Source organism: Megalops cyprinoides, chromosome 17 (assembly GCF_013368585.1).
Source record: "Megalops cyprinoides isolate fMegCyp1 chromosome 17, fMegCyp1.pri, whole genome shotgun sequence".
Lineage (NCBI taxonomy): Eukaryota > Metazoa > Chordata > Actinopteri > Elopiformes > Megalopidae > Megalops > Megalops cyprinoides.
Window position 1 is genome coordinate 16,835,136 of NC_050599.1, and position 25,963 is coordinate 16,861,098.

General features: G+C 39.9%; 3 protein-coding genes across 3 annotated transcripts; all 3 read left to right on the top strand.

Annotated features, from left to right (window-relative positions):
* Positions 1-1,010: 1,010 nt before the first annotated feature.
* LOC118791981 (gap junction Cx32.2 protein-like) lies at positions 1,011-3,258 on the top strand. Its single transcript, XM_036549590.1, has 2 exons — positions 1,011-1,092; positions 2,423-3,258. The coding sequence occupies exon 2, from the start codon at positions 2,429-2,431 to the stop codon at positions 3,167-3,169; it is 741 nt and encodes a 246-aa protein (XP_036405483.1). The 5' UTR covers positions 1,011-1,092; positions 2,423-2,428; the 3' UTR covers positions 3,170-3,258.
* Positions 3,259-5,410: 2,152 nt separating this feature from the next.
* On the top strand, positions 5,411-7,284 carry LOC118792022 (gap junction Cx32.2 protein-like). The gene is made up of 2 exons (XM_036549708.1): positions 5,411-5,465; positions 6,405-7,284. Exon 2 carries the CDS (start codon positions 6,427-6,429, stop codon positions 7,135-7,137), a length of 711 nt encoding a protein of 236 aa, XP_036405601.1. The 5' UTR covers positions 5,411-5,465; positions 6,405-6,426; the 3' UTR covers positions 7,138-7,284.
* Positions 7,285-10,009: 2,725 nt separating this feature from the next.
* gja1b (gap junction protein alpha 1b) lies at positions 10,010-16,258 on the top strand. The gene is made up of 2 exons (XM_036549689.1): positions 10,010-10,130; positions 13,464-16,258. The coding sequence occupies exon 2, from the start codon at positions 13,480-13,482 to the stop codon at positions 14,623-14,625; it is 1,146 nt and encodes a 381-aa protein (XP_036405582.1). The 5' UTR covers positions 10,010-10,130; positions 13,464-13,479; the 3' UTR covers positions 14,626-16,258.
* The last annotated feature ends 9,705 nt before the right edge of the window (positions 16,259-25,963 follow it).

The window sequence follows — 25,963 nt, forward strand, 5'->3', positions numbered from 1 at the left end:
TAGAATTGATTCATTTCCATTTATAATACTTACTTTATAATGCATTCCATCTACTGCAGGTTCAACACAGAGTAGCACGTCATCGTAAAAATAAATGACTCTGAAAGACATATTTAAAAATCTACACAAAACCTGCTGAGACCTAAACCCAGGCTGGGTTCAGGCAGGGGACCGTGGGTGGACTGGTACCACCTAAACCTTTACCTGCTCCCACCAAGCATTTAAACATGGCAACATGCTCTGACTGATCATGCCTTTTATGGAAGTTTGGCCCTCCTACACTCCAACTGCACTCCCACAAGCCTTACCCCAGCACTTCCTGACGGCAAGAGGTAAACTGAGTATTCCTGATGTATCCAGTGAAATCAAGCATAAATATAAAGGGCATTTGTAATATATCTGGAGAGATTGAGTACATATTTTACCATATATTGGTGAAATTGAGACAATGTTCAGGTATGTGTAGGACAAGATGTCTATCTTCTACCTGAAATCCCGCATCACTTGTGTGCAATATGTTCACTTTTGGGTAGGAAAAAATATCACTTGTCCCCATTTGTCCAACCTTATCTCTTACTTACATTTCAAATGTGTCAGACACACTAAAAAAGCAACAATGCCAGCTAAGTCTGAAAAACAGACTATAAAAGATTATAAAAGTCCACACCAAAAGCCATGAAGCACTAAAACTACAGTTCAATTTAGTTACAGGGTGAAATTTTCCCTTTAAAATGAATATCAGCTGAAGGCACATACGACAATAGAATCCAAACTACAAAAAAAGCTGGATGAATAAATTATTTTGGAGAGACCTTTCAAAAATTGGGCAAACATTTAATATTTGTCGCTGTATGGTGACCTGGAATTCTTCCAAGTTAATCAATAATTCACTACACAGTCAGAGTCAACCCTCCCAAATTTAAACTCCTGCCAGATTTATAACTTACGTGCGACATGAACAACGTGACAGACTGCTGTACAAAGGAATTGTGCAATTTCTCAAAGGGTAAATGCTAATGCGAACTATAACCTGAATCATTGACACTTGATCATTTGAACAGTTCCAGAAGGAATAGGCAAGGTGTAGAGACGGTAAGAAATTGGCCTTTTACTTCAGAACTATCCATGTCTTTTGTAAAATGTATGTTTTTTTCTCCAAAATGTGTTTAAGACAGACTACTTTCTCATTATTCATAGGTATTGAACAGGCAGTGATATTAATAATAATAATTGTTAAAATTATACAAACGCACAGACCACCACATGTACGTTAAATCCAAATGAGGGAATGGGCTATGAATTATACATTTAATATTACTGTATTAAAATCCCCAAAGGCTGAAAGTTACATTTGACTCTATGGGCTCAATGAATCAAATAATCATCCACTTTGAACCAAAATGTAACAGATGCACAGATTCTAAATGCAAAGCACTCTATCACTAATACTGATAAAGGTAAAACAGGTGTGAAATTTGTTACTAATATTTTATAACGTTTCTGTTCATCTCTGTAATGGCAGAACTCATGCTGTTGTGTAGGGATCATCAAACGCTAAGGACTTCTACATTGTGACTAGACTGAATTTGTGTTTTTGGAACCTAATCACAGGACTATACATATCAATCATTGAAGTATACATATGACCAAATAAATGCTAATACAAAATTATTGGTCCAAACAGTATGTGCATTTGTATATTCTGGTAAGTTATGCCAGTCTGTGTACTTTAGGATAAGTTAATAATGAATGCTAATAATTAATGTGGAGACTAGATAGTAGTGATCTGTCCTGACATACTGATATAAATAAGACAAGTCCATTTTACTTTACTCCATCTTTTTTTTTCTTTTCTTTTTACTGTGAGCCACCTTTATCGTGTTAAAAGCCTTGGGTAAACACACGGTCAGACACAAATTTACTCAGTTACATGACATACAGTTCCAGTCAAAAGTTTGGACACACCAAAGTAGAGTTTTTCTTTATTTTTACTGTTTTCCACATTTTAGAATAATAGTAAAATCAAAACAATGAAACAACACAAATGGGATTATGCAGTGACCAAAAAAGTGTTCAACAAATCAAAACCTGTATTTTAGAGTCTTCAAAGTAGCCAAAAAATATTTTTAAAAATATTTTTTTGGTAAAGAAATTCATACATAGGCATCAACTTCACTCTTTATATTTATCTAAGAAATAAATTTCAAGCATTTAAGAATATTTTTAGATCAAAATGTTTTGAATGCATGTTTCCCATTATCTTAGTCAGTGTGTCCAAACGTTTGACTGGTACTGTATAACATGGGTGAACACTTTAGTTACTTCCTCTTATTTATAGTTCATTATTTTTAAAAGGTCTTCATAAAGAATGTGCTCTATATTCATCTACACCTGTTTTCATTATTACGCCCCATCAACTCAGAGAACAATGGGTGACTGGTCATTTCTGTCAACGTTGCTGGACAAAGTGCAGACCCACTCCACGGTCATCGGGAAGGTCTGGCTGACCGTGCTGTTCGTCTTCAGGATCTTGGTCCTGGGGGCCGCAGTGGAGAAAATGTGGGGGGACGAACAGTCAAAGTTTGTCTGCAACACAAAACAACCCGGCTGTGAGAACGTGTGCTACGACAAGGCATTCCCCATCTCGCACGTCCGCTTCTGGGTCATGCAGATCATCTTCGTCTCCACGCCGACCCTCATGTACCTGGGTCACGTCATGCTGATTGTCCACAAGGAAAACAAACTGAGACGCCACCTGCAAAGCCAGGAGAACCAGACGGGGAAGGTACCCAAATACAGCGACGAGAGAGGCAAAGTTCAAATTAAAGGGAATCTGCTCGGCAGTTATTTGGTGAACGTGTTTTTCAAGATCCTGTTTGAGACGGCCTTCATTGTGGGCCAGTATTACCTATACGGCTTTACGCTGGAGCCCATGTTTGTGTGCTCCAGGAAACCTTGTCCATTTCATGTAGAGTGTTACATATCTCGACCAACAGAGAAGACCATCTTCATCATATTCATGCTGGTTATTGCCTGTGTGTCTCTGTTCTTGAATGTAGCAGAGATGTTTCACTTGATTTGCACCAGACTCAGGTGTGGGTCCGGCAGAAATCACAAACATCAGGTGATTCCAATGAGCAGCGATCTGAAGAAAGAAAGCTGTGCATGATAAAAGCCACCTCACCCTTGAGGCTAGACAAAGCGCAATGCAGGGCACAGCATAGGATCGGTCCCATCTGGAAACTCACCTCCCTGCCTTCTAGAAACCTCCAGGAAAAAACCTCAAAACAAACAGTTAATCTTATTGTAAGTTCCACCAAACATCTTGATGCTGGAACTGAAGTTAATAAAAAGGGATTTCATGATCAGTTACTGCGCAGGCCAGGTTTTAATTGAGTTTACTTTCATTGTGATACCTTATGTTCTGACGTTAAAGGAAACTGGCTCTACTTGTTGTTCCATGCTTCATGACTTACCAAACAGAATGGCTTGTCATTGTAAATGGAATTTCAGTTTGTGCTAATGCGCTACACAAAGTGCAATAAGCACTTTACTACTAGAAAACATGCTATTTAAAACTCTTCAAATCCTGTCATTTCTCTTCAATTTTCTTTTGTGGGCTGTTATTTATTGTAGTGTACTGCATTGTGAAAAAATGTCAGTCAGCAAATCTAATTAATATTGTTCTGTTAACATTAAATAATGATGTCCATTAAATAATTTACTGTATTACTGTATAGTTTTCTGACTATTGCAGTCAGGATATTTTTGGTTATTATATTTTTGCTTATATTGTTGTCATAAATAAAAACAAAAAGACAAATATAAAATCAATTTAATCAATCAAAACAAATTTATATATGCAATTCCATTTTCTGGATGCTTGTCCTTTGAAACTTGTGAAAGGAGAGGCAAGGATATAAGGATTTATAGGAAAAAGAGACATGGAAATATCTTAACTCTTTTATAGTGGGGTATATTGTGTATTTGGAGAAGAATGCCCATCTGATTGCTTTCTGATGCCATTCTCCATGTTAGGCAGTGTCATTCTAAGATGCAGATTGAAGTGGCAGTGCATAAGGCAGTGCAGTCCCAGGAAAGGACACCATCTCAAAGCTTTGTGTAAGAGTTTCATCAGGGTCTGCAATGAAGACTGAGAAAGAGGAGTTTCAGTGTTAGAGTACTGAGAATGAGAACACTGCTGCAGGAGTGTAGTAGCCATAGAGTGTCCAATCACACCTATAGCAGGAGTGCAGGAGCCACTGAGTGTCCAATCACATCTTGAAGCAGGAGTGCAGGAGCCACTGAGTGTCCAATCACATCCTGAAGCAGGAGTGCAGGAGCCACTGAGTGTCCAATCACACCTATAGCAGGAGTGCAGGAGCCACTGAGTGTCCAATCACATCCTGAAGCAGGAGTACAGGAGCCACTGAGTGTCCAATCACACCTGAAGCAGGAGTGCAGTAGCTGTAGAGTGTCCAATCACACTTGGAGCAGGGGTGCAGCAGCCACTGAGTGTCCAATCACATCCTGAAGCAGGAGTGCAGTAGCTGCAGAGTGTCCAATCACACTTGGAGCAGGGGTGCAGCAGCCACTGAGTGTCCAACCACTTAATCACAGCAGGACTATAGATGCAAAAATGTGTCTGATCAGCACCTGGATGACACTTGCAGCACTTCCTGTAGCAAGTGAGAGGAAGGAGTAATCATGGTGTGTCTGGTGGGGGTTTAAACTGCTATGTCTCCAGCCATAGGCAGCAACATTAACACAATGCTCAAATGAATGTACCCCTTAACAAAGCTGCTATAAACTGCCATCAATCTCTGATCGAATGACATCCCTTTCACCTGCATGCCATGGCAGATGTGCATGATAAAATGTAACTTTACTGTCAGATGGGCTCAAAAGGCCACAAGAAACAGCAGGTATGAGTGATAGCATCAACACAAAGTTCAGAAGAGGAAACCATGATAACAGGTAGAAGTGTTAAAAGTGATTTGAGAAGATAATGGACATTTCAGGAAAAAAAAAATCCCTTATCAAAATATTGCAATCCAGGTACCACACTTTTAGATTGAGACAAATCTCTACAATAAACCCAAAGGTTATTTGAAATGACCCTGTTTTTGTAGGGCTGAGGGTCTCTTCAGGTGAAAACTCCCCCCCCCCTCCCCCATACTGTGATACATGCTGGTCTGTTGTTAGATGTTTTTAAAGTTGAACTTCTCAAGGTCCTGTCAATCATTGATCTACTATGCAGTGATACAGCCTGCTGTCTGTGAGTGACATCCTGCTTAGATTTATCATTTGCAAGTGTTGTGAAAAGCGTGCGTCTGCCCGTGCAAGACATTTATGCAATTCTGCAAAAAACATGCAGCTGACAGAGAAGGATCATTGTCAGTTGAGAGTTTGATTCCAGAGGGAGTCTTCGTTGTCTGTTAAAGCGAAGGAATTCATTTCAAAAGGTAAGAATAGTGTTTCTTTATCTTCATTGGCCCTTATAAATGTATTGTTTTTCCATTTACTAAATTCTTGGGTTGTTACAGTTTGTTAAATGCCACTTAATCTTATTTGTGCTATGTAGAAAACATGGCTATGGAAAAACTTACATCACGAGGGGTCAGTGTAATTAAGTAATTTAACTCTCAGGAATATGTTTGGTTCACTTTGTGTATGGCAAATGTCCTTTCATTAAATGATTTATTGATACAGATCATGGAGACATAATTAGTGCAATGTATGTGCAAAAAAGTAAAGTATGGTTATGAATATTGACTTTAAGTACTATCTGGGGGCAAAAGGAGAAAACATACTTCCTACTTCAGGAGTATGGGAGGTATTTTCCTAATAGCTGGTGACTATAAGGTTCCATATGTAAATTTTGAAGTCATATGAATATGATGCATATTATAACTTCCTGAATAGAAACACCAGCTGTCGTTGACATTGATCACTGTCACATGAGGGAGTGTTCTTATGAGAGGCTTATGTGAACCTGAGAAAGCCTGATGCATATGTAATCTACTTCATCTTACAGCACCCCTGTTCACTATTCTGATTATTCTTATATTGCTCTCAAAAAATAGTTCCAGCACAGCACAATGGACCAATGGGGTAAAAGAGTTCAAAGAGGTTAATAAAAATGCAGATAGTATATGCTGAAATTGCTGACATATGCATCATTACATAAAACAATGCCTGCCCAGTTACGCTTTATATGTTGAAATTTTCCATTCGCTGTATTTGCATATGAAATTATGAAAATCACATCATCTTAAAAGCTATAATTTATGGTTGATATGAGGATCAACACTAGATATAGCCTCATATATTCAGTAAACAGGAGGGAATAGAATTGCCAAGGTGAACTACCTTAATTGTCTGTTCAATTCCTCCTCTTTTAGAAACATCTGACATCAGTAAATAATGGGTGACTGGTCATTTCTGTCAACGTTGCTGGACAAAGTGCAGACCCACTCCACGGTCATTGGGAAAGTCTGGCTGACCGTGCTCTTCGTCTTCAGGATCCTGGTCCTGGGAACTGGAGTAGAGAAAGTGTGGGGGGACGAACAGTCAGACTTTGTCTGCAACACAAAACAACCCGGCTGTGAGAACGTGTGCTACGACAAGGCATTCCCCATCTCGCACGTCCGCTTCTGGGTCATGCAGATCATCTTTGTCTCCACGCCGACCCTCATGTACCTGGGTCATGTCATGCTGATTGTCCACAAGGAAAACAAACTGAGACACCACCTGCAAAGCCAGGAGAACCAGACGGGGAAGGTACCCAAATACAGCGACGAGAGAGGCAAAGTTCAAATTAAAGGGAATCTGCTCGGCAGTTATTTGGTGAACGTGTTTTTCAAGATCCTGTTTGAGACGGCCTTCATTGTGGGCCAGTATTACCTATACGGCTTTACGCTGGAGCCCATGTTTGTGTGCTCCAGGAAACCTTGTCCATTTCATGTAGAGTGTTACATATCTCGACCAACAGAGAAGACCATCTTCATCATATTCATGCTGGTTATTGCCTGTGTGTCTCTGCTCTTGAATGTAGCAGAGATATTTCACTTGATTTGTTCCCGGTCAAGCAGAAAGCACACACACTTGAATGGAGGTAGCCAACAGCATAATTAGGATGGTGGACTACAGAATTAACTGAACTTGGGCTTTATTGACGAATTTTTAGGCAGTTATGAACAAAATCACCCACATGTTTCTTTTACATCTTTCCTTGCTTGTGTTGCACTGGAAAAGTCAAAGACAATGTCTGGTTAATACATGTATGGATGTACTGTTCCCTCTTTAAGAGCTAACCCTCCTTTTCTTTGTTCTCCACGACATTTTTCTTACATATTTCATGAAGTTGTGTCAGTCAGTTTCCGTCTGTTATGTCTGGACATTTGTGTACTTCTCCAACTTTAATAAAAGGAGCCGGCAGGGTGAATGATGGAAGTCACCAAGCTAGCTGATAATGTAATTCAGTGCCTTAAGGACATGAATGTGCTCCAGTGACCAAACAAGAATGCCATTGCCCCTTTGAAGTATAAACATACCATATGGCTTGATTTTATCTTTCAATAATTTAATAACTGTAGTGAAAAATCCAGCAGAATAACAGGGTTGCAGGCAGTAATAAGGATACAGTGTATGGTCTCCCAAACGTGTGCATGCTGATCATCATTCCAGTCTCCTACCTACCTGCAAAGCCCCAAGCGCAATGTGCTCTAAGTCGACCTCTGGTTGGATTAAACTATTTGCAATCATTTCAGAAATGGCAGAGTGCACTGCACCATGATGAATGTAAATACAATATTTATTGGTAATCTATTAGATCAGTTCTCATAACAGCTAAGGCAAATATTTTCTAACGAGACCAGTGGTAATTTATTGTTGTTTGAGTGTTGAGTGTTGAGGGTTGGGGTGCCACGACTGACTGGCGAAGCCAGTTGAGGAAGCTTTTTTATTATAACAGTGTGGTGCCATCTATAGGATTTACTATGAAATGACTGATCGAACATATGCACGTTCGACGGAGGCAGAACACATTCCCTTAACGGTTAATATGAGATAAATTTTCTGTTTCTTTTATGAGTAGTTTCCGCTTGTGCTGGCCAATTGTGATCACAGATGCTACAAAAATTTTACTAACAATTGTAGTACATATTGTCCCTACTTTAAGACAATCTGGTTCATGTCAATCTCCGTTTACAGCATTTAGAAAAACGCTGCCTTCATTCATTTTACAATAGACTCTGGGTTTTCGACTTAGCTTATTTTCATTCAGTGGAACCGTAAGAATGCATTTCTGCGATACTGTATATGGAAATACGTTATGCAGTATTAATATTTATGCATCTTAGATTTAATCCCAACATTATTAATGTTTTTGTAAACTTCTACTCAAAATGGAAACATTGGGTAATATTGAAATGACTGTTTAAAATGTCACTGACAAAGTGCCCAATAAAAATAAAGTTATGGGGAAAGAGGAAATATTGAACAGAAAAGAAATTATACAGTACCTTAGTCAAAAGTACATTAAACATTGCGACACAAACAAACCATAAGAATGTAATGAGAGCTTACTTCAAATTGCAAAACTTTGTTATATAGCACCAGCTTCAGGAAAGTTATACGCAACGTACCGTTACGCAACGTTTTATTGGAGTTTGTTTTCAAATCGATTTTTTACAGTTTCTTTGTTGGTGATACTGCTTTAATTGTTTTTAATGTACATTACTGTAAACACCATAAATTCAATACAGTTTTATTATTTCAGATGCAGGTATAACGACGTGCCAAGGTGGGCTGTTCTCATGAGTATAATATTTTTACCAGCGCTTTTACACTCGACGTGCACTTATTCTGTTTACACGTGCGTGAAACGTTGCGCAAGCCTAGTAGTGATGCCACACGGGGCGACGACATACCCATGATAAACTAGAACGAGCAATGTACACCAGATGGCGCAAGAAGCACACAGAACAAGAATTTTTCGATCAGGCTCACGCAAATCCTATTTCCACATGAGTAAAATGTGTGTAACGCTGACTCTTACACACAACTCGACATATGTTAAAATATACTTCAGAGCTATAGAATATGATCATATTGGCAGAAGATTCACTTTAATGCTTTTCTTTTGAGTAACATATGTATAAAAATCACTTCGTCCATGTTTCTGTGAACGAAGGCCTGCTAATCTTGTGATTTACAAGGAGTCTTAGACACATTCACAAAACAATATTTTTTTGTTCATATTTCATATTTAGTTATACAAAAATTGTTATAAAATTCTGCAACCACATAAACAATGAAACATATTGAGCGAAATATGTTGCATTACTGGTTTATTATGGCGTGATGTCAAACATGTACAGAAAAACTAAATGTGTAGTAAACAAACCCAGGACTACAAGACCCCAAAAGCTTTTAAATAGGATGGGCAATACTTGAACATAACAGAAGAGAAGCAACCATTGATAGGCGTAGTGGCTCAGGTGTCACTGTCCGTCAATACAAAGGCCACTCTTGAAATCAAGATTTATAGGTCTTATAGTACAAAAACCTATTTAATAAAGGAGAAACGGCCAAAAGACTCAAATATGCAACAAACAAAATATGTACATTCTGTTTATTCACTGTGGGTGGAATATTAAAACACATATTTTAATAATTTTCGCACCGAACATCAGGACCACTGCTATTTGATTTTAAAATAAACATACAAATAATATTTTCTGTTAGAAACTGTCCACATCACACCAAGGAGCAATGTTAAAAGTTCGTAATCTATCATAAAATCTTCAAGAGGGCAGCTTCGTTGCAAACAATGATAAATACATAAGGATATCCTTACGCATCACTTCTCAAAAAGTTCTTCAGAAAAAAAAATGTAAGGAGGTCCGAAAACTGACGTAGTAATCAGGTGACCACAAACTTTTCTCCTCTCTTTCCTTTTTTTTCTCCAACTCCTATGAGAACTCTTATAAGCAAGGAAATTTTGACAAGTCTGCCTCAGTTTCACCGTGGTCCCAAACTTGGATTTCCAGAAAACTGACTGATATCAAGAAGTTTACGGAGAAAGTCCCCCTGGGCTCTCTTCTTGCTTCTTAACAACTTTCCAGGTGAGACTTAAAACTAAAACAAACGAACATTTTCCACAAACAAGAACTTACATACTCATACTTTTTCTGCGATGCGGCGCAAAACGTTTGATTATATCCAGGCTGCGTCTGAAAGAAGCCGAGAAGTTACACTTTTGGGACTGTATCTTATGCACCCATATATTCAGTTCCTTGTTGGTTGTTTTATTAGCTTTGCTTCTTGAAATGTTGAAAACGCTTATGCGGGGCGGTTTGGACAGCAACGTATATATCAAAAATGTTTAATCACCCATAATTAATTTGTTTAATTCAGCAGTTAAACATCTGAAACATTCCATTGATGGGTTTTTATACGTAGACTCAAACTTTAACGCAATTATGTGAAATATGGTACTTCTGTTAAATGAACATTGCATGCGTCGTAAAAGTTTAACTAAAAGCAATCTCGGTTATATCTGTAGGCTTACGTTAGGATAAAGTAGTTGGCTCGGTTGGTGTTAATCGTCCGATTTGTGTTGTCAACCCAAGGTTACTTGAAGTGACTCTCAAATTCCATCAAAGACCAGGAAAAGTAGACATGGACTCTAATTTATGGTGCATGGTTCGCATCTGGAAGGCACACGTCAAGTATTTAGCCGTTCTGTTAGCAATAACTTTGAAGGAACTCAGAGGATGAAAGTAAACAGTGGCTGTAACCACTGTAATATAAATTTTAATCTCATTCTTTATTTCTTTTATCATTAAGTGGAAATAACAGCACATGGTAGACGAATTGATCAAACGTAGCGAAAATTTGAAACGACGCGTGCATTTACTTTTAGACTGCTTTTCCCCGTTGTTGGTGGATTGTTGATAACTGATGCTGTAGTCGTTTAGCATGACACGAAAGTTGCTCCGAAATTACATGAATGATTGCATAAAACTGAATGAAGATTCTTGAGAAGACACAGAAAACAACTATAATCTGCAAATAACCAACTGTAAATACCCCATACTTTTGTTTAGTGTTTTATCCAGATTGTTTTTGTCCTTAGTGCAACTTTCTAGCTATCGCACCTAGGATCACACAGTTAAGTCTTTGCACTTGTGCCTATCTCATGCTAACAAAGCACATCGAGTTCTGTACCCCTGGCAACCGTTTGCAAAACCCAGTCTATATTTATTCCAGCTGGTTGAAGGGAGTACTTTACTAACGTCTCTTCTTATTTTATTACTATCATTGTTATTATTATTTTTATTTTCATTATTATTATTAATAATAATAATAATAATAATAATAATGATAATGAACCAAAGAACTAAATCTGTAAAGTGAGACTAACTCCGGCTATCCCTCCAAAGCACCCAAACACATCAGTTCACACTTTAAAGACCCGTCAGTAAGACCGCAGTAGGTCTGGGCGCGAACAGATAATAATCTTAATTGTTTCGCCCAGTCATCCACGAAAAAAATGACAGGGTTATATAATTATTATCGATGGTTATGAGCACTGTAAATAACATTTGACATATGGTTTCTTTTTGTTGCTTTTTTCGAGTTGGGTTTTAGCCAAAGAACAAAATCATGCGTTCATTAAGTAGATCTTTCTGGGGTTAGATATTTAAAGGCCATCATAGATATGACTGGCAGTGATTGGAGGAGCCAGTCTAATTTTTAAATGCGCGCACAAGTTAGGATGAGTTTGCAGGTGTACAGAGGCGCGCTAAACGCTTTTTGTACAATGATCACTGTGGGAGTATTTCCACTGTGGCTCCGGATTCCTGCTCTGCCCATAGCTGTGTGACTATTTGTTATGCTTTTCTCTGTCTTCAGGCGCATTTTCTATTTTCTATGTGCTGTATCTAAGAAATACAGTACTTGACAATCACATAAATAGTTGAGTTTAATTGAATTTAATTAACTGTATTTAATTTTTAAAGCTCCCATGAAATCAGTCTGTTTCCTCTGAAGGAGTTAGCTCTTTCTCCTGGAGGTAGACTGAGGTAGACTAGCTATGAATGGGATTTTCTGTCTCTGCGTTGCAATGTGGCTGTTGTGCCAGGCCTCTCCAGGCTACCGCAAGGCATGAGTGAGCTCCTCACTTCTCCAGGAGTTTGGCTGGCCCCTGGTGTTCCATGCTGAGCTTTTGGGGGGGGGGGGGGGGGGGGGGGTTCTCTCTCATTTTGACTGTAGGGGGTATTTTGGATATTCTCTTGCGGGCTGCAACTCAGAGTACAATTAAGTTCTGGTCAAGCAGCCTCTCAGAACCCCGTCCTCTGTGAAGACATTGCTTGTGCTTGAGAGTATCAGCATTTGCATTTAAACATTCTAGTAACTCTCCGGAGCAGTGTTTAGGGCTCTGAACCAAAACCGACAAGAAAACTGTTTATGGTATGGACCATATTTTAGGAAATAATTTGGATAATGATTACGAAATTAGGAAATTATTTGCCTTCCAGTGATCAATATCTGGATCACAGGAACAGTTTACTGGGACTCATTAACAGAAGTTACTGAGCAGGAATTAGGCCACCTTTACAGAGAGGGGCCTGATGAAAAGGGAGGTAAAGTTCAGTGTGAAACTAACCCTAAACCCTTTTAGCACAAGAACATGTGCACTTTAATTCCACATTCGTAATGCTGTTTTAGCATTGTAGGCGACGGCTTTGCTTTACTCAAAATGTTTGTGGGTTAGCGACAGCTGTTTGCTAACAGCGGTTTGACTTGAAAGCACACCCAGGGTGCATTTTTTAATCAGCATCTGAGGAAGAAACATGTTGGCATAGTATTCCTCAGTTCCCCCCATTCAACTATATTATTTTTGCCTTTTTTAAATCAAAGCCCCTTGACAGTAGTGGCCACTAGGTCGGCCTCAGCTGTTTAGCTGTGGTCATAACATCATTTCAGACAGTTTCTAAATGATTCAAGAAACCTTGGTCACTGTATGTTTCCCACGAAGTAGACTGCACAGTAATCCTGCAGCTTTCTCACCGTAACGTATAAATTCACGTGTTTTGCCAAGTCACATTTTTCATGCTTTAAGAGCGCAGGATCAAAGGATTTGCACAAATACCTCAGAAAGTTTGTTTAGCACTTGTTGAGTTTCCAGTTGTTGTTTCAGTACCTTCGTGTGTTTATTTGTTATGGGAGTTGGACAAACCTTGAAGATAGAGATGCAAAACATTTCTTTCTCTTGCAAGTGCGCATTTGAGTGTGCTCCATTTACCGGGATGACAGTAAAAATTGCCAGATGGGTTGGATGATTTGATGACACACAAAAGGATTGTGATGTAGCACTGTCAGGTGTGTATGGAAATGGTAATGATAGTTTTGATGCGCTATATGTAACCTTCAAATTTGATATCCAATTGCAGCTAGATCTCCCACAAGATGGGTGACTGGAGTGCTTTAGGAAGACTCCTCGACAAGGTCCAGGCCTACTCCACGGCTGGAGGGAAGGTCTGGCTCTCCGTGCTCTTCATCTTCCGGATCCTGGTCTTGGGCACCGCTGTGGAATCCGCCTGGGGTGACGAGCAGTCGGCATTCAAGTGCAACACCCAGCAGCCCGGTTGCGAGAATGTGTGCTACGACAAGTCCTTCCCCATCTCCCACGTGCGCTTCTGGGTCCTGCAGATCATCTTCGTCTCCACACCGACACTCCTCTACCTGGCGCACGTCTTCTACCTGATGCGCAAGGAGCAGAAGCTGAACAGGAAGGAGGAGGAGCTGAAGGCGATGCAGAGCGACGGCGGCGACGTGGACCTGCCGCTGAAGAAGATCGAGCTGAAAAAGTTCAAGTACGGCCTGGAGGAGCACGGGAAGGTTAAAATGAAGGGCGCCCTCTTGAGAACCTACGTGGTGAGCATTTTCTTCAAGTCCATCTTCGAGGTGGGCTTCCTGGTGATACAGTGGTACATGTACGGCTTCAGCCTCTCCGCGGTCTACACCTGTGAGCGCTCTCCTTGCCCGCACAGGGTGGACTGCTTCCTCTCCCGGCCCACGGAGAAAACCGTCTTCATCATCTTTATGCTGGTGGTGTCTCTGGTGTCCCTGTTGCTCAACATTATCGAGCTCTTCTACGTCTTGTTTAAGAGGATCAAGGATCGCGTCAAAGGGAAACAGAACCAGTACCCCACCAGCGGCACTCTGAGCCCCACACACAAGGACATGTCCTCGTCCAAGTACGCCTACTACAATGGCTGCTCCTCTCCCACCGCCCCCCTGTCCCCAATGTCACCCCCCGGGTACAAGCTGGCAACTGGGGAGAGGACCAATTCCTGTCGCAATTACAACAAGCAAGCCAACGAGCAGAACTGGGCCAACTACAGCACCGAGCAGAACCGACTGGGCCAGAACGGCAGCACCATCTCCAACTCCCATGCGCAGGCTTTTGACTTCCCGGACGACACCCAGGAGCACAAGAAACTGACCGCGGGCCACGAGCTGCAGCCGCTCTCCCTGATGGACCCCCGGCCGTGCAGTCGGGCGAGCAGTCACCTCAGCAGCCGGGCGAGGCCAGATGACCTCGATGTTTAGCCTCGCCTCCCCCCCAAAACCCCCCCACCCGCCGCCACCCCTCCCATTTGATACAACCGAGAACAGACAGCACAAAGAGACGTTCTCATGTGCTAGGGGGGCGGTATTCTCCCCCACTCACTGTCGTCAGTACAGACTCTAGTAAACACAGAGACGTTAAAACACTTATACTGCTGGAGGTACGATCCATTAACAATGACATTGAAATAGAGGAGCTAACGAGCTGTAACAATACAACAGTTTAGTGTTCCAACTATGTCCAACAGTCCCAGATCTCTCTCTAGAGGAGTATGCCTTGGTGATATGTTTGGTTTTGTTTTTCCTGTATGTTTTTTTGGTAAGCCCACACAAATAACATTCCATTTAGAAATATTGCACTTCGATATGTACCAATGTATCTTCTTCCATGTCTGGAAAGCTGTTTGAAGAAACAGTTGGCTTTTCAATCCCCACTTTCATGACCACCATCTCTCGATGTCAATTCCATCTTGTGAAACAGGGTTATGAGTAGGTTCCTTGTTGTCAGTATCATGAATTAATATTTATTTATTACTATAAGAATGCAGGACATCCACCACTAGACGAAGATTGACTACTACCCAAGGTCATATCCATATTAATAATATATAAAATCACTAGACCCAACACCATATTTATTGATAATAATCCAAATTTCAGCAATACCTTTTCACTGCAATGAAGATGTTGCTTTTATTGAAGATAGTGGACTGTCATTTCCTGATAAACTTTGAATTTATGTGCTGTTAGTTGTATTATTGTTTGTATGTTGTTGGGGTTTTGTGGGAAACAGGAAGTGATGCGATTGGTAAAAGCTGCTGGATGATACACAGCTTGACAACGTTTTGTTTCTTTCTTTTTTTATTTTTGCTAAAATGTGTCCCTGAGCATTTTTGAAAAAAGGCTTTATTTTACTCTTGTTACTTTGTTTTTTTTGTCCTTTTTGGATGGGAGAGGAGGGCAGTACAAAGAGGTTTTCTGTTTTGCGTTTGGCGTGAATGATTTCAAAAAAAAAAAAAGCAAACAAAAAAAATGATGTAATCATTGCTGCTTGAGAGATAGATTTGTAGTACTGTAAATCAAGCTAACTGTGTCACAAATGTGAGTTTCTTAGAAGACTGCTTTATAGAGCTGGACTAATATTTAGTCAAATATATTAAAAAAGGTATATGCCAATGTAGCTCCACAACTACCAAACGCTAGTAGATGGAAATTCATTCGGACTTTTTTTTTGTTTTGTTTTGACATTGCATCATAGTAATTTTGGTACTCGAACACAGAGGTTCATGGATCTTTCGGCTACAATGGTGTTTGCACTGAGATTTTGGCTAGGGTGTAATATGATGCAAAAAAGTGGCAAGTGTTTCTTAGTATGCATGTTACTAATTTATTTTTACAATACACCAAGCAGAAAATCACCACCTTCAAACAGTGCTTCCTTTTGACATCTCACTGATCTCACTCTGACCTTGAAAGACCAACCAATGCCAGGCCCTCCATTCACACAGCAAACTAACTGGGAGGTGTGTTGGTTGGACGAAGTGCAGTGTGGTCATGTTATTCCATGGAAATCCACTGTTGTACAGTGTGTAAGTGCATGATAGCAACAAAATGTCATTAATCATATCTGTGAAAAAAAAAGCTATTTTAACCAATAAAGATTCTTTTTCTTTCTTATGTTTGCTTTTATTTGTCCCAGGGAAAATGCTGACCTTCTTGAGTTTTTATCCACAGACTCAAATAAAACATTTTTGTTCTGAAATCAGTCCAGTTTGGATCATAAATTGTGTAGAGCAATTTCAAAGAAAGATGTCCTCCTCTTGTATCAGGTAGTGTATCAGGTCATCATCAGTGAGGTGTCTGCTGGGAAAATCTCACAAGCACAGCATTGGCATCCTGCCTTCCTTCCCCTTGAGGCTGTGACCCTTCTGTCAAAGGTCAAGAGCTCCAGCCTACCCTGCGGTTTCCTCAAAGGGAAAATATGGCAAATATTGAGCGGCAAGTGTGCAGATGGATTTGGGAGGACATGTATTTGTTAAAACAATGTGGCTAAATGATACAGACCCATGTGGTGAGAGAACTTGAAAGCATTCTAGACCCAGGGGAAGTCAGTGAGAGGCTAGGGGCCAAATGTATTGATATCAAATCAATTAGCAATGTTTGCCCTTTGATCTGAGAGCAGCTGGCAAACGTATTGCATACAGCCGATATAGGGAGGGACCGTTCTATCATGATAAAGATAACTGAACGTTCTGGTTGCATGAATAAACCAGATAGAAGACTGAAACTCTTAAGCCATAATGGCAAAATCAATGAATACTTTCCGCAGAGATTGAGATGTTAAATGCAGACAGTTTTCAGTGCCAATGTGTAGCTGTTTAATTTCCCCACAGAAGTAAATGCAATTAAAAAAAGGGGAAAGACTGATAAGGGAGGCTAAGTCTGAAAGAAGTTTTAGAGAGTCTATGAAGATTTCATCATATGAAAAGATTCAGACCTTTTTACTCTTATCCAAGTTTCCTCTTTAACCTCTCCACAAAGCTAAATAAAACCACATGTCTGGGCTGAGCTCTGGGGACCACATGTGGCCTGAGTGCACTCAAAAAAAAATCATATACTTTGATCTAGTGCTAATTAATCCACGTTTTTAATTTAACCTTCACTTTTTTATCAGAATTATTTTATGGTACATTGTTCAAGGTTAAGGAAAGACCACCAAAACCACATAATGTTTTTTAATAAATAAAAACAAGTATTTATTACATAATCTATTTACATTACGTAAGAAATCATTAGAACAAAAGATCAAAAACAGTTCTTAGAGTGTGAACCTCACAAGAACGGTAGTCAAGAGTAAAACAAACCTGGCGGTCTACAATACTGGAACATATCTCTTGAAACAGGAGTCTAACAAGCTGGTTAATGGCTTATTTTATTAGAAGTGAGGTAATGTATACATGATTATAGTGGTATAATTATGGCACTCAAATGCAAATGAAACAGTGCAAATGTAAAACACTCTTCTCATGAGAACAGGAATGGAGATGTTAAAATTAGGTTTCAGCAAAAGCTGCAGTAGCACTTTCTTCTATTGAAGAAATGATCCTGCATGTATCTTGGAGCATTTTAGAGCAGTCAGATTTGTGGACAATTTGAAGAAGAATATGTAACACGTGTTAAAATTCAAGTTACATTGACCTACCAAATTCTGCTAAATTATCCTAGTGAAAGCAATTGACATAGTGCATTCAAACAAAAGGTAGTTGGTGCATTTCAATGAAATGATAGCTGCATGTGCAGCCGTGCTTGACTGATTAAAGATGTTCTGATAATGTACAGCTGACTTCCTTGTGGGTTCTTTTGAAAAGGGAGCACCAAGATCTTGGTGCAGCCTGGTCAGAAATTTAGTGTGCGTGTGCACGCTTGATTGTTTATTTTTGGAACACGGGGATGCAAACAAGGACATGCTTGTCTGTGTGTAAAGTCTGTACTTTCCTCCACTGTCTGACTTACACTTCGCTGCTCACACGACCGCTAAGACCGCAGCTTCAGGGTGGTGCCGGGACAGCATGTTAAAACTGCTAACTTTGACAAAAAAAGCCAGATCCACCACATCTTCTCATTCTGACGTCGTCCCAGGCTAATAAAATGCGCTTGTAAATCATTCAAGTAATGACGTAAGCTTACAGGCCACTGCACATTTGCATGTTGACGCTCCTTCATACAGTTTTGTTTGTTAACTTTCCGTGCGGTTATTCTTCATATTCCTTTTAACAATTTATCATTTCATCTCAAACTATTTGGTGACCTTGGTGACCAAATAAACCTACAAAGGGATTTTACACTTCAGCTGTGCCCTTATTTATTAGACTGCCTGCCTAAAGAGAGGTTGATTGTGGGAACAATCTGAGTGAAGCTTTGTCAAATGTCACTTTGTGTGACCCAGTGCTATACACACTTGCTATAATAAATAACAAAGACCTCTAGGCAGTTGAGAGTGATTTCTGCATAGCACATCAGAGTAGGTTTCTGTTGTTGAACTTTTTTTTCCACAGCATACATATTAGATTTATATGAAGTCATTTCCTTATATAAATTGATTTCATTTTATATTCATTTGCTGAGAATGATTCACAGTTTTTTGTTACCAAAAAAGTGGCCTATCTTTATTATTAAAATCACAAGGCTAAAAATTCCTCAGCTTTTAAGAATACTTTTGAAACTTTGTTTCCATTTTTATCAGAAATTTAGAGAGTTTTCTGATTTAGCCAACAGTTCATACCACCTGTGCTGAGCCATTCAGCGAGTGAGGACCAGAGCAATAGCTGCCCTAAATTTGTCAAATCTTTTAAAATGGGTTGCCCTCTTCAAACAAGCAGTTTTGTTTCTGAATGTAACAATGTCCTTCATCATGAATCGTATTTTTGTACCTTCCACATGGGATCCATTTAAGTCTTTCCTTCCTCTGCCTGTTCATCTTCTACCTCTCTCAAAAACACTTGGTGTATGCTTTCTACATCTAACTAAACATTTTCCCCTAGGATTTATTTTAAGATAAATCACTGCTCAAAACCTCCCTACATGATTCTGAGATGGCCCTGTCTTGAGCCACCAGAACAACACAGGAAGGGAGAAAAGAACAACTTGATCATTTTCCTATTCTGTCTGCAAATGTGTGAACTTTTGCAGTTTAAAACAATATTCACAATGTCATTCTTCTTCCTGTTTCAGAGCATGGGGATTGGGGATATCATGTTTTCTGAGATGTCCACATGTTTCCAGCTGTTTATATAAGCATAAGTAAAGAAAAACAATAGGATGCTTCCCATTCTTTCAAATAGTGTCTCAGCTTTCTTTGCGGTCAAGAATTGGATTTATTTTCTTTGAATTTTCCACTGTTGGACTGAGGCACTCAGACAGAGCAGAGAAAGTGTGGTTTTATTAAAGTTGGTCCAAACATGGTTAATGAAAGCAAGAACATGCAGTAAAGTTAAAGTATGTCTGTGCTCCTGCAATTCACTGTCCTTACTAGCAAGACCGACTGCATGGAGACTGCACCAGTGCTGCAGATCACGTAATCAGCTCCCTATAGACTATGTGGGGCCTTAGCAGTAATGGCAGGATGTCTACAGACCATGATCCTGCACATACATTTATTGCAGCTGGAAGGGAAGATACAATGAAATCTTAGCATATTCCTTTTTTCCTCAACTACCAAATTTTGAGGGTGAGCCATTGCTGCCTGTCAAGATTATGAGTTCAAATGGACTTTTGAATATAAATATTATTTTGTGGCTAAAGTGAAGACGTTGAGTTCAACTGTGACACCATCATCTATGCCCTTGAGGTCAGGGGCCATTTCACTTGAACAGACGCACACACACCACACATACAGACACACACATACACACACCACCCATGCATGCACGCATACACATACACAGTCCCCCCACATACTCATCACATGTAATCCGCCCACACACAGAAGCCCTGAAACTGAGACACAAAAAAAGTGCTTGGTATTATGATGCAAAACATTGCTTTATTTCAAGGCACATAAACCACTGATTGCAAAAATCTGTGTGCGCAGCTCTTCTTTTGAAGTCTGGGAGTGGGACACAGCCCGTGTCCTCGCCGTTCCAGTTCCAGCGAGTGGAGAGAGAGAGAGAGAGAGAGAGAGAGAGAGAGAGAGACAGACACGTGGGACGACTGCAGGGCAAACGCGGACAGTCTGACACAACATTTCCTCTCTCACGTGACCGGCCATGCGAAGGCCTTAAACACCGTTTCGGACGCATGTGGTCGCGTTCTGAGCAGGACGTCAGACATGTGGAACGGTTTAACTTGCGGTTTGTCTCACTGCAGCCATTGTCCCCCCCCCCCCCCCCCCTCTGGCAGAGTCCTCTATTAGCTCCTGTTTGCTCACAGTCATCGCACTGTTGGCTTACTAATATCCCGCACATTATTCTATTCATCTGCCAAGAATAATCGCTGTCATTGAATTCCCGTAAACAGCAAGGAAGATGTACGGTGAAAAACGGGGCAGCGTTCGGATCAATGTTTAATAGGTCTCCTGTCTGGCAGCTTCCATCCCCACAGTTTATTGTTGAATAGTATCTCTTTTCCTCTGCATTCAACGTGATAAAGCGATCTTGGAGCACGCTCCCTGGTATTTCTTTTGTAGCTTTCATGGATCAAGGTTACCCACTTGCGTGTTGGCCTGCAAAGTGCCTTAAGACAAAAGCGCCCTGAGGGTGTGGCTACGTGGAGGTTCCAAAGAGGAAGGAGTCATGGTAATAAAAGGGAAGAACATTTCACTCCGCTTCTGTATGGTAAAACATAGATTTTTGTCAGTTATGGAAGAAGTCAATTTTGTAATACGATAGCTCCAAAAAAAAAAAAAAATTTATTCATGTTTCACATTAACAGAGAGCACATTGCAAATCTGTCACTGTAAATCTCTTGTCCCAGTGTGAACAAAATCTCAGTATGTTTCTGGTTGAGACTTTATGGCTGGACTAGTTTAGCCTGCTGGGTCAACACCAAGGCTGCATTACAGCATGTGTTACCAAGACACTGAAAGTTCTGTTCAGATAAAGCACACAGTACCTCCAGAGTCAACAGTCTGTTTAACTGGCACATGCACGCTATTTCCACATTTCCTCCTTTTTCACACTTACACGCTAGGACCAACTTACTATGTCGATCCATAGACTATAGCTGGTGCTCTAAATTTAGCCAGATGGGTCCCAGTTTTCCATTGCGAGATCCAAATCACTGAGAACACGCCAAGAACATTCTAGGAATGGAGAATAATTTTTATTTTATGTACCTAATTTACTCAAAGTATTTCTGAGATTAATTTACTTAGAGAGCATGATATTTCTGACAAATATCATTAAGCCATAACAATAATTTTGCTGAGAGAGGTCTGCTGCCATTCACATGTTTACTGTGCAGAGGGCTAGCGTGAAATGGTCTAGCATAAAGGCCTGAGCCACTGGGTCAGATGTGAAATAACTTTTGAAATATCATTACTGATAGAACCAAGGGAAGGAGCAATGGGCACTGCTGTTGCCAGGGAGCTCTAGAGTCCTGGCTCTGTCTGTGTGGATTTAGCATGTTCTCCAGCATCATGGTCATATAATGCTAAGCTTCCTCCAAAACAACAGAATTGCTGTGCCATCTACTTCATTTGCTTTGACGTTTTGGTTATTCAACTGTATCCCACAAATTTAAAAAAAAAGACATTTAACAAGGGTTGCCAGATATCCAGGAAGGCTTTATGCCAAATTTGGAATCTAAAAAAGCCAGATTAAGCCAAACTAAATTTCTCCACTGCCAAATTAAAATGCCAACCCTGTTAAAAAAACAACACCAACAACAACATATTTTTTTCTGGAATTAGCTAACTATTCTCATGGAAAACAATATCTGAATATTGAAAAAAACAACAATGATCTTTTTTGTTTAAGGGGCTGATTCAGACCTAAGAGTCCTAAGAGTGCCTTTTTTGTGCATTTCACTTGTTTTTTTTTCAATTTTTGGGATTCAGACCTTACTTCCACACATCTCTTACAATGGGTGGTACAAAGTTGGGCACTGTGAATAAATGCAGAATTCTATGGAATTCTATGGAAAACTATGGAAATTCAGCAGATTTACAACATCATAAAGTAGTTCTGGAACCAAGATAAGCCCTTTCAATACTTCTGCATGCAATGGTACAAGTTAAAATATTCGATAGCCTACTGATGTTTTTTTTTTTTTTATTTATTTATTTTTTTTTAAATATATTATTATTTTTAAAAAGTAAAAACACCACCACAGACATTGGGCAGATACCACAGCAAAAGCAATAAATATGGAAGTTTGTACATACATACTTGCCATATAAATTACAATATTCTAAAGTATTGTTGAATTCTTCATACAAAGTTGTCAATTTAAAGTTAAAGTTGAGTTTAGAGGAGTTTTATGATGTCATCTGTGTTCCATAGTATTCCACACAGGAGCTGGTTGAAACACCTGTACACTTATGTGGAAGAGGTTGTCTGTGCATGAAACTAGGGAGTGCTTCAGACTAGCTAGTTGGTCCTAAATACTTTCTGTTCTGGGACAACTGTATCAGTTCTCTTATGGCACTCTGTGCTGTCCATGAAGCTTTTATTTTACATTTGCAACTATATTTATACAATTGTCTCAGCCTGTGCAGCTAGAAAATGCATTTCATGCAGCCCAGCTAGCTAGCCAACTGACCAGCTACCATTTCAATTATAGCTAATGTTACTGTGACTGAACTGACACATCACTAGCCTCTTTCAAACATGGCATTAAAACATGATGTATTAAAATAAAATGAATACTTTTTTGTGTTTGCTAGCTTGTCAGTTTGCTGCAATTTCAGACGAGCTGACAGTATTCACAGAAGTGTAAAATGCCTACCCTCCCTTCATGGCTATGATCTTAACAGGACCATATCTTAAAAGTTGTTTAAAAGTGTAACAATTTCAAGGCTCGCAGGACATGGCATAGTTCGTATCTACAGCATGACAAGACAACGGACACATAAGGAGGAAAGCATTTCTGAACCACTGGATACAGCACTAGCCACATAAAATATTTCCACGGTTATTTGTGGACTAGGACTCAGAATTGTGAGATTCCACAATGCACCGCGACTCTAGCTGGGGGAAACCACTGGTTATTTTGATCATAACCGGGATTGCAGTGCTGATTTATGTGGTTTCCAGGTCTTCGGAAAGGAGCCTAGAATCATAAATTGCTGCTTTGTCCGGCCAAAAGCGCTGGATTCACTCTATCTGTCAGCCCCATACCATCTAAATTAGGCCTGGGGATATGTCTGTGTGCCTTACCCTCACCCTCTGCGAACTGTGTCAGGTCTCCACCACCTTTGCCATTACCCTTGAGAAGAGATGGTGACATTTAGCTCTCCGGAGCTCTAGCTAGCCAAGTACCTAGCTGGCAAAGTGGCACTACTCGACAAAATGTCAGAGGCACTACTAGACTATTCTGTAACAGCTATTTCACAGTATTGTGCACTGTCTAGAACTAGCTACCATTTTAACCTTTGGTGGCAAAGTGGTTAGAGGCACTACTCAACTATTCTGTAACAACCATTTCACAGTATTGTGCAGTTTCTTGAACTGGCTGTTGTTTAAACCATCTCTGCCAAATAGACTTCTGAACTGTCATATCGATATCCACTTTCAAATGGCAGTGTAATAGTGCGCTGTTTTAAAATTATTTACTTTTGTGGTCGACATCTAGCTACTTATTGTTTTCAGAGAAATCCTGATATTTTACCACCAATTCAATAACATCAGGAACACATAGTACCAACAAGGTGTATGGAACAATGATCATGATGATTTGTTCTTATAGAACAGCATATGACAATGAACATTATTTGCAGGTATTTATGTACATGTATCTATGCACGTATAGCCAATGAGTAGTTTAGGGTAGTCAGATCAATTTATTGTACCAGTTGTGTCAAATGTTCATTTATGAATGTGTCTTGCACTTGGTGCCTCCAAGTTTCTGACCATGGAAAGAATGCTGTGCTTAGAGAAAGCTAACCTTCAAGATTTCATTGATAATGTATTGGGTTAATTCAGATGCAAAGTTCAATATGTGGCAAATGGAAACCTTTTTTTCCTCAGTTTATGTTAACTGCACTTTGCCAGTACAGTCACCAACAATGCTGTTACACAGGATCGCCATTGTGGTGCATGACTAATTTGACCTTTTCTTGTGGCGTTGTGGAGAGAAAACAAAAGTGTCAAGTACGAATAAGGCCAAGGCTGTGGTAAACTCCGCCCCAGATGCACATCTCCCACACAGGAGCTTAAGTGGCCTGTGTCTGAATGTGCTTAGTAGTAACAGAGGCATGCAGAAGCTGGGTTTTACGTCTATGCACACGTGCCTCAAGTCTGAACTGGCAACTTAGTGTTTAAAAATGCCAAACTGGCAACCCTGTATGGGACAGAAACAACACAATAGAACTGAAAAAAAAAGTTCAGAGCAATGAGGCCACACTGTAGCATGTGAGACAGGAGAGCAGGAGACGGTGCTGTCCGTTGTGTATGCCAAGGTAGTGGTTCAGTTTGCTGGTTGGACTATTGACGAGAGCTAGTTCATTCCTGTTTTGTGTTGCTTTTGTTGTCTTCTTTTAGGTGGGAAAACACTCCTGTTTCTTCTTCCATAGTAACATCCACTCAACAGGTGATGCTGCTTCATAGTAGCATAATAGAGAAAAAATAATAGAAATAATAGAAAAAAAATCTAAATAGTATTATAGTATATGGAATATATAGTATATAGTAATAGCATAGTATATAATACTTTGATAGAAAAAAATCTAAATAGAACAGGAGTGCCAATGTTGATTGCAAAGCGTGTCACACAGTGATCTGAATATGGCCATTTATATGCAGCAGATCAATCAAACGTAGGAACACAGGAAAAAAAAGACAAAGCAAGGCTTGAATAGTCACTTGGTCACAGTCACAGATTGGGCTACTACTGTTGTCACAAGCTTTAGAGGAGCCTGCGTCTGTGTACACAAACAGCCATGTTAAAACATACACACATACACGCACACACACACACATATTGAAAATCTATAACTAAACTCTAACTAAACTAACTAAACTCAATCGTATTTATTTATTTATTGAGAGGAGGAGGGGCCCATTCAGGCAGTATATGTTCTCCACTGCTTTGGTAATGGAAATCATCATTCTAATTCACACTGATGTACCACATTGTTACCTTCAGCTGACAGCATTTGTTGACCAGGGTACAAGTGAATTAGATAACAAGACACATGCACAGAGGCCTAGGCAGCTAGAAATTCATTTTATTGAGCTTGGTAATGTGATTGGCAGATCTGTACGATTAAGCTCCTCTGACTTACTCAGACATTGACCCACAAACATAGATTATCAATTTCATCGGAATGTTATAATCAAATATAGACAAGTGGGACAATGATTGCATTTCCTCTCCTCTTCTACAGTTTTCAGGACTAGCGTGAGTTCTGGAGGCATTTAGTTATCTTGTGATATAGATGCATTGCAAAACTTGGCACAGCTAGCAAGTAAGCTAGACGGATGTTCTACTCAGTCTACAGTAGCACATGTGCAAGGAGAATGAGGAGAGGCTACAGTGTGTGTTAGTCAACCAGCCAGCTCACTTCTCAGCCTCAGCCACAGTGACGCTAGCTTTCTACATTAACAAACTTAGCCGAAGCACACTCATCTTCTTGTATTGGGATAAAAGGTATGTCATTTGT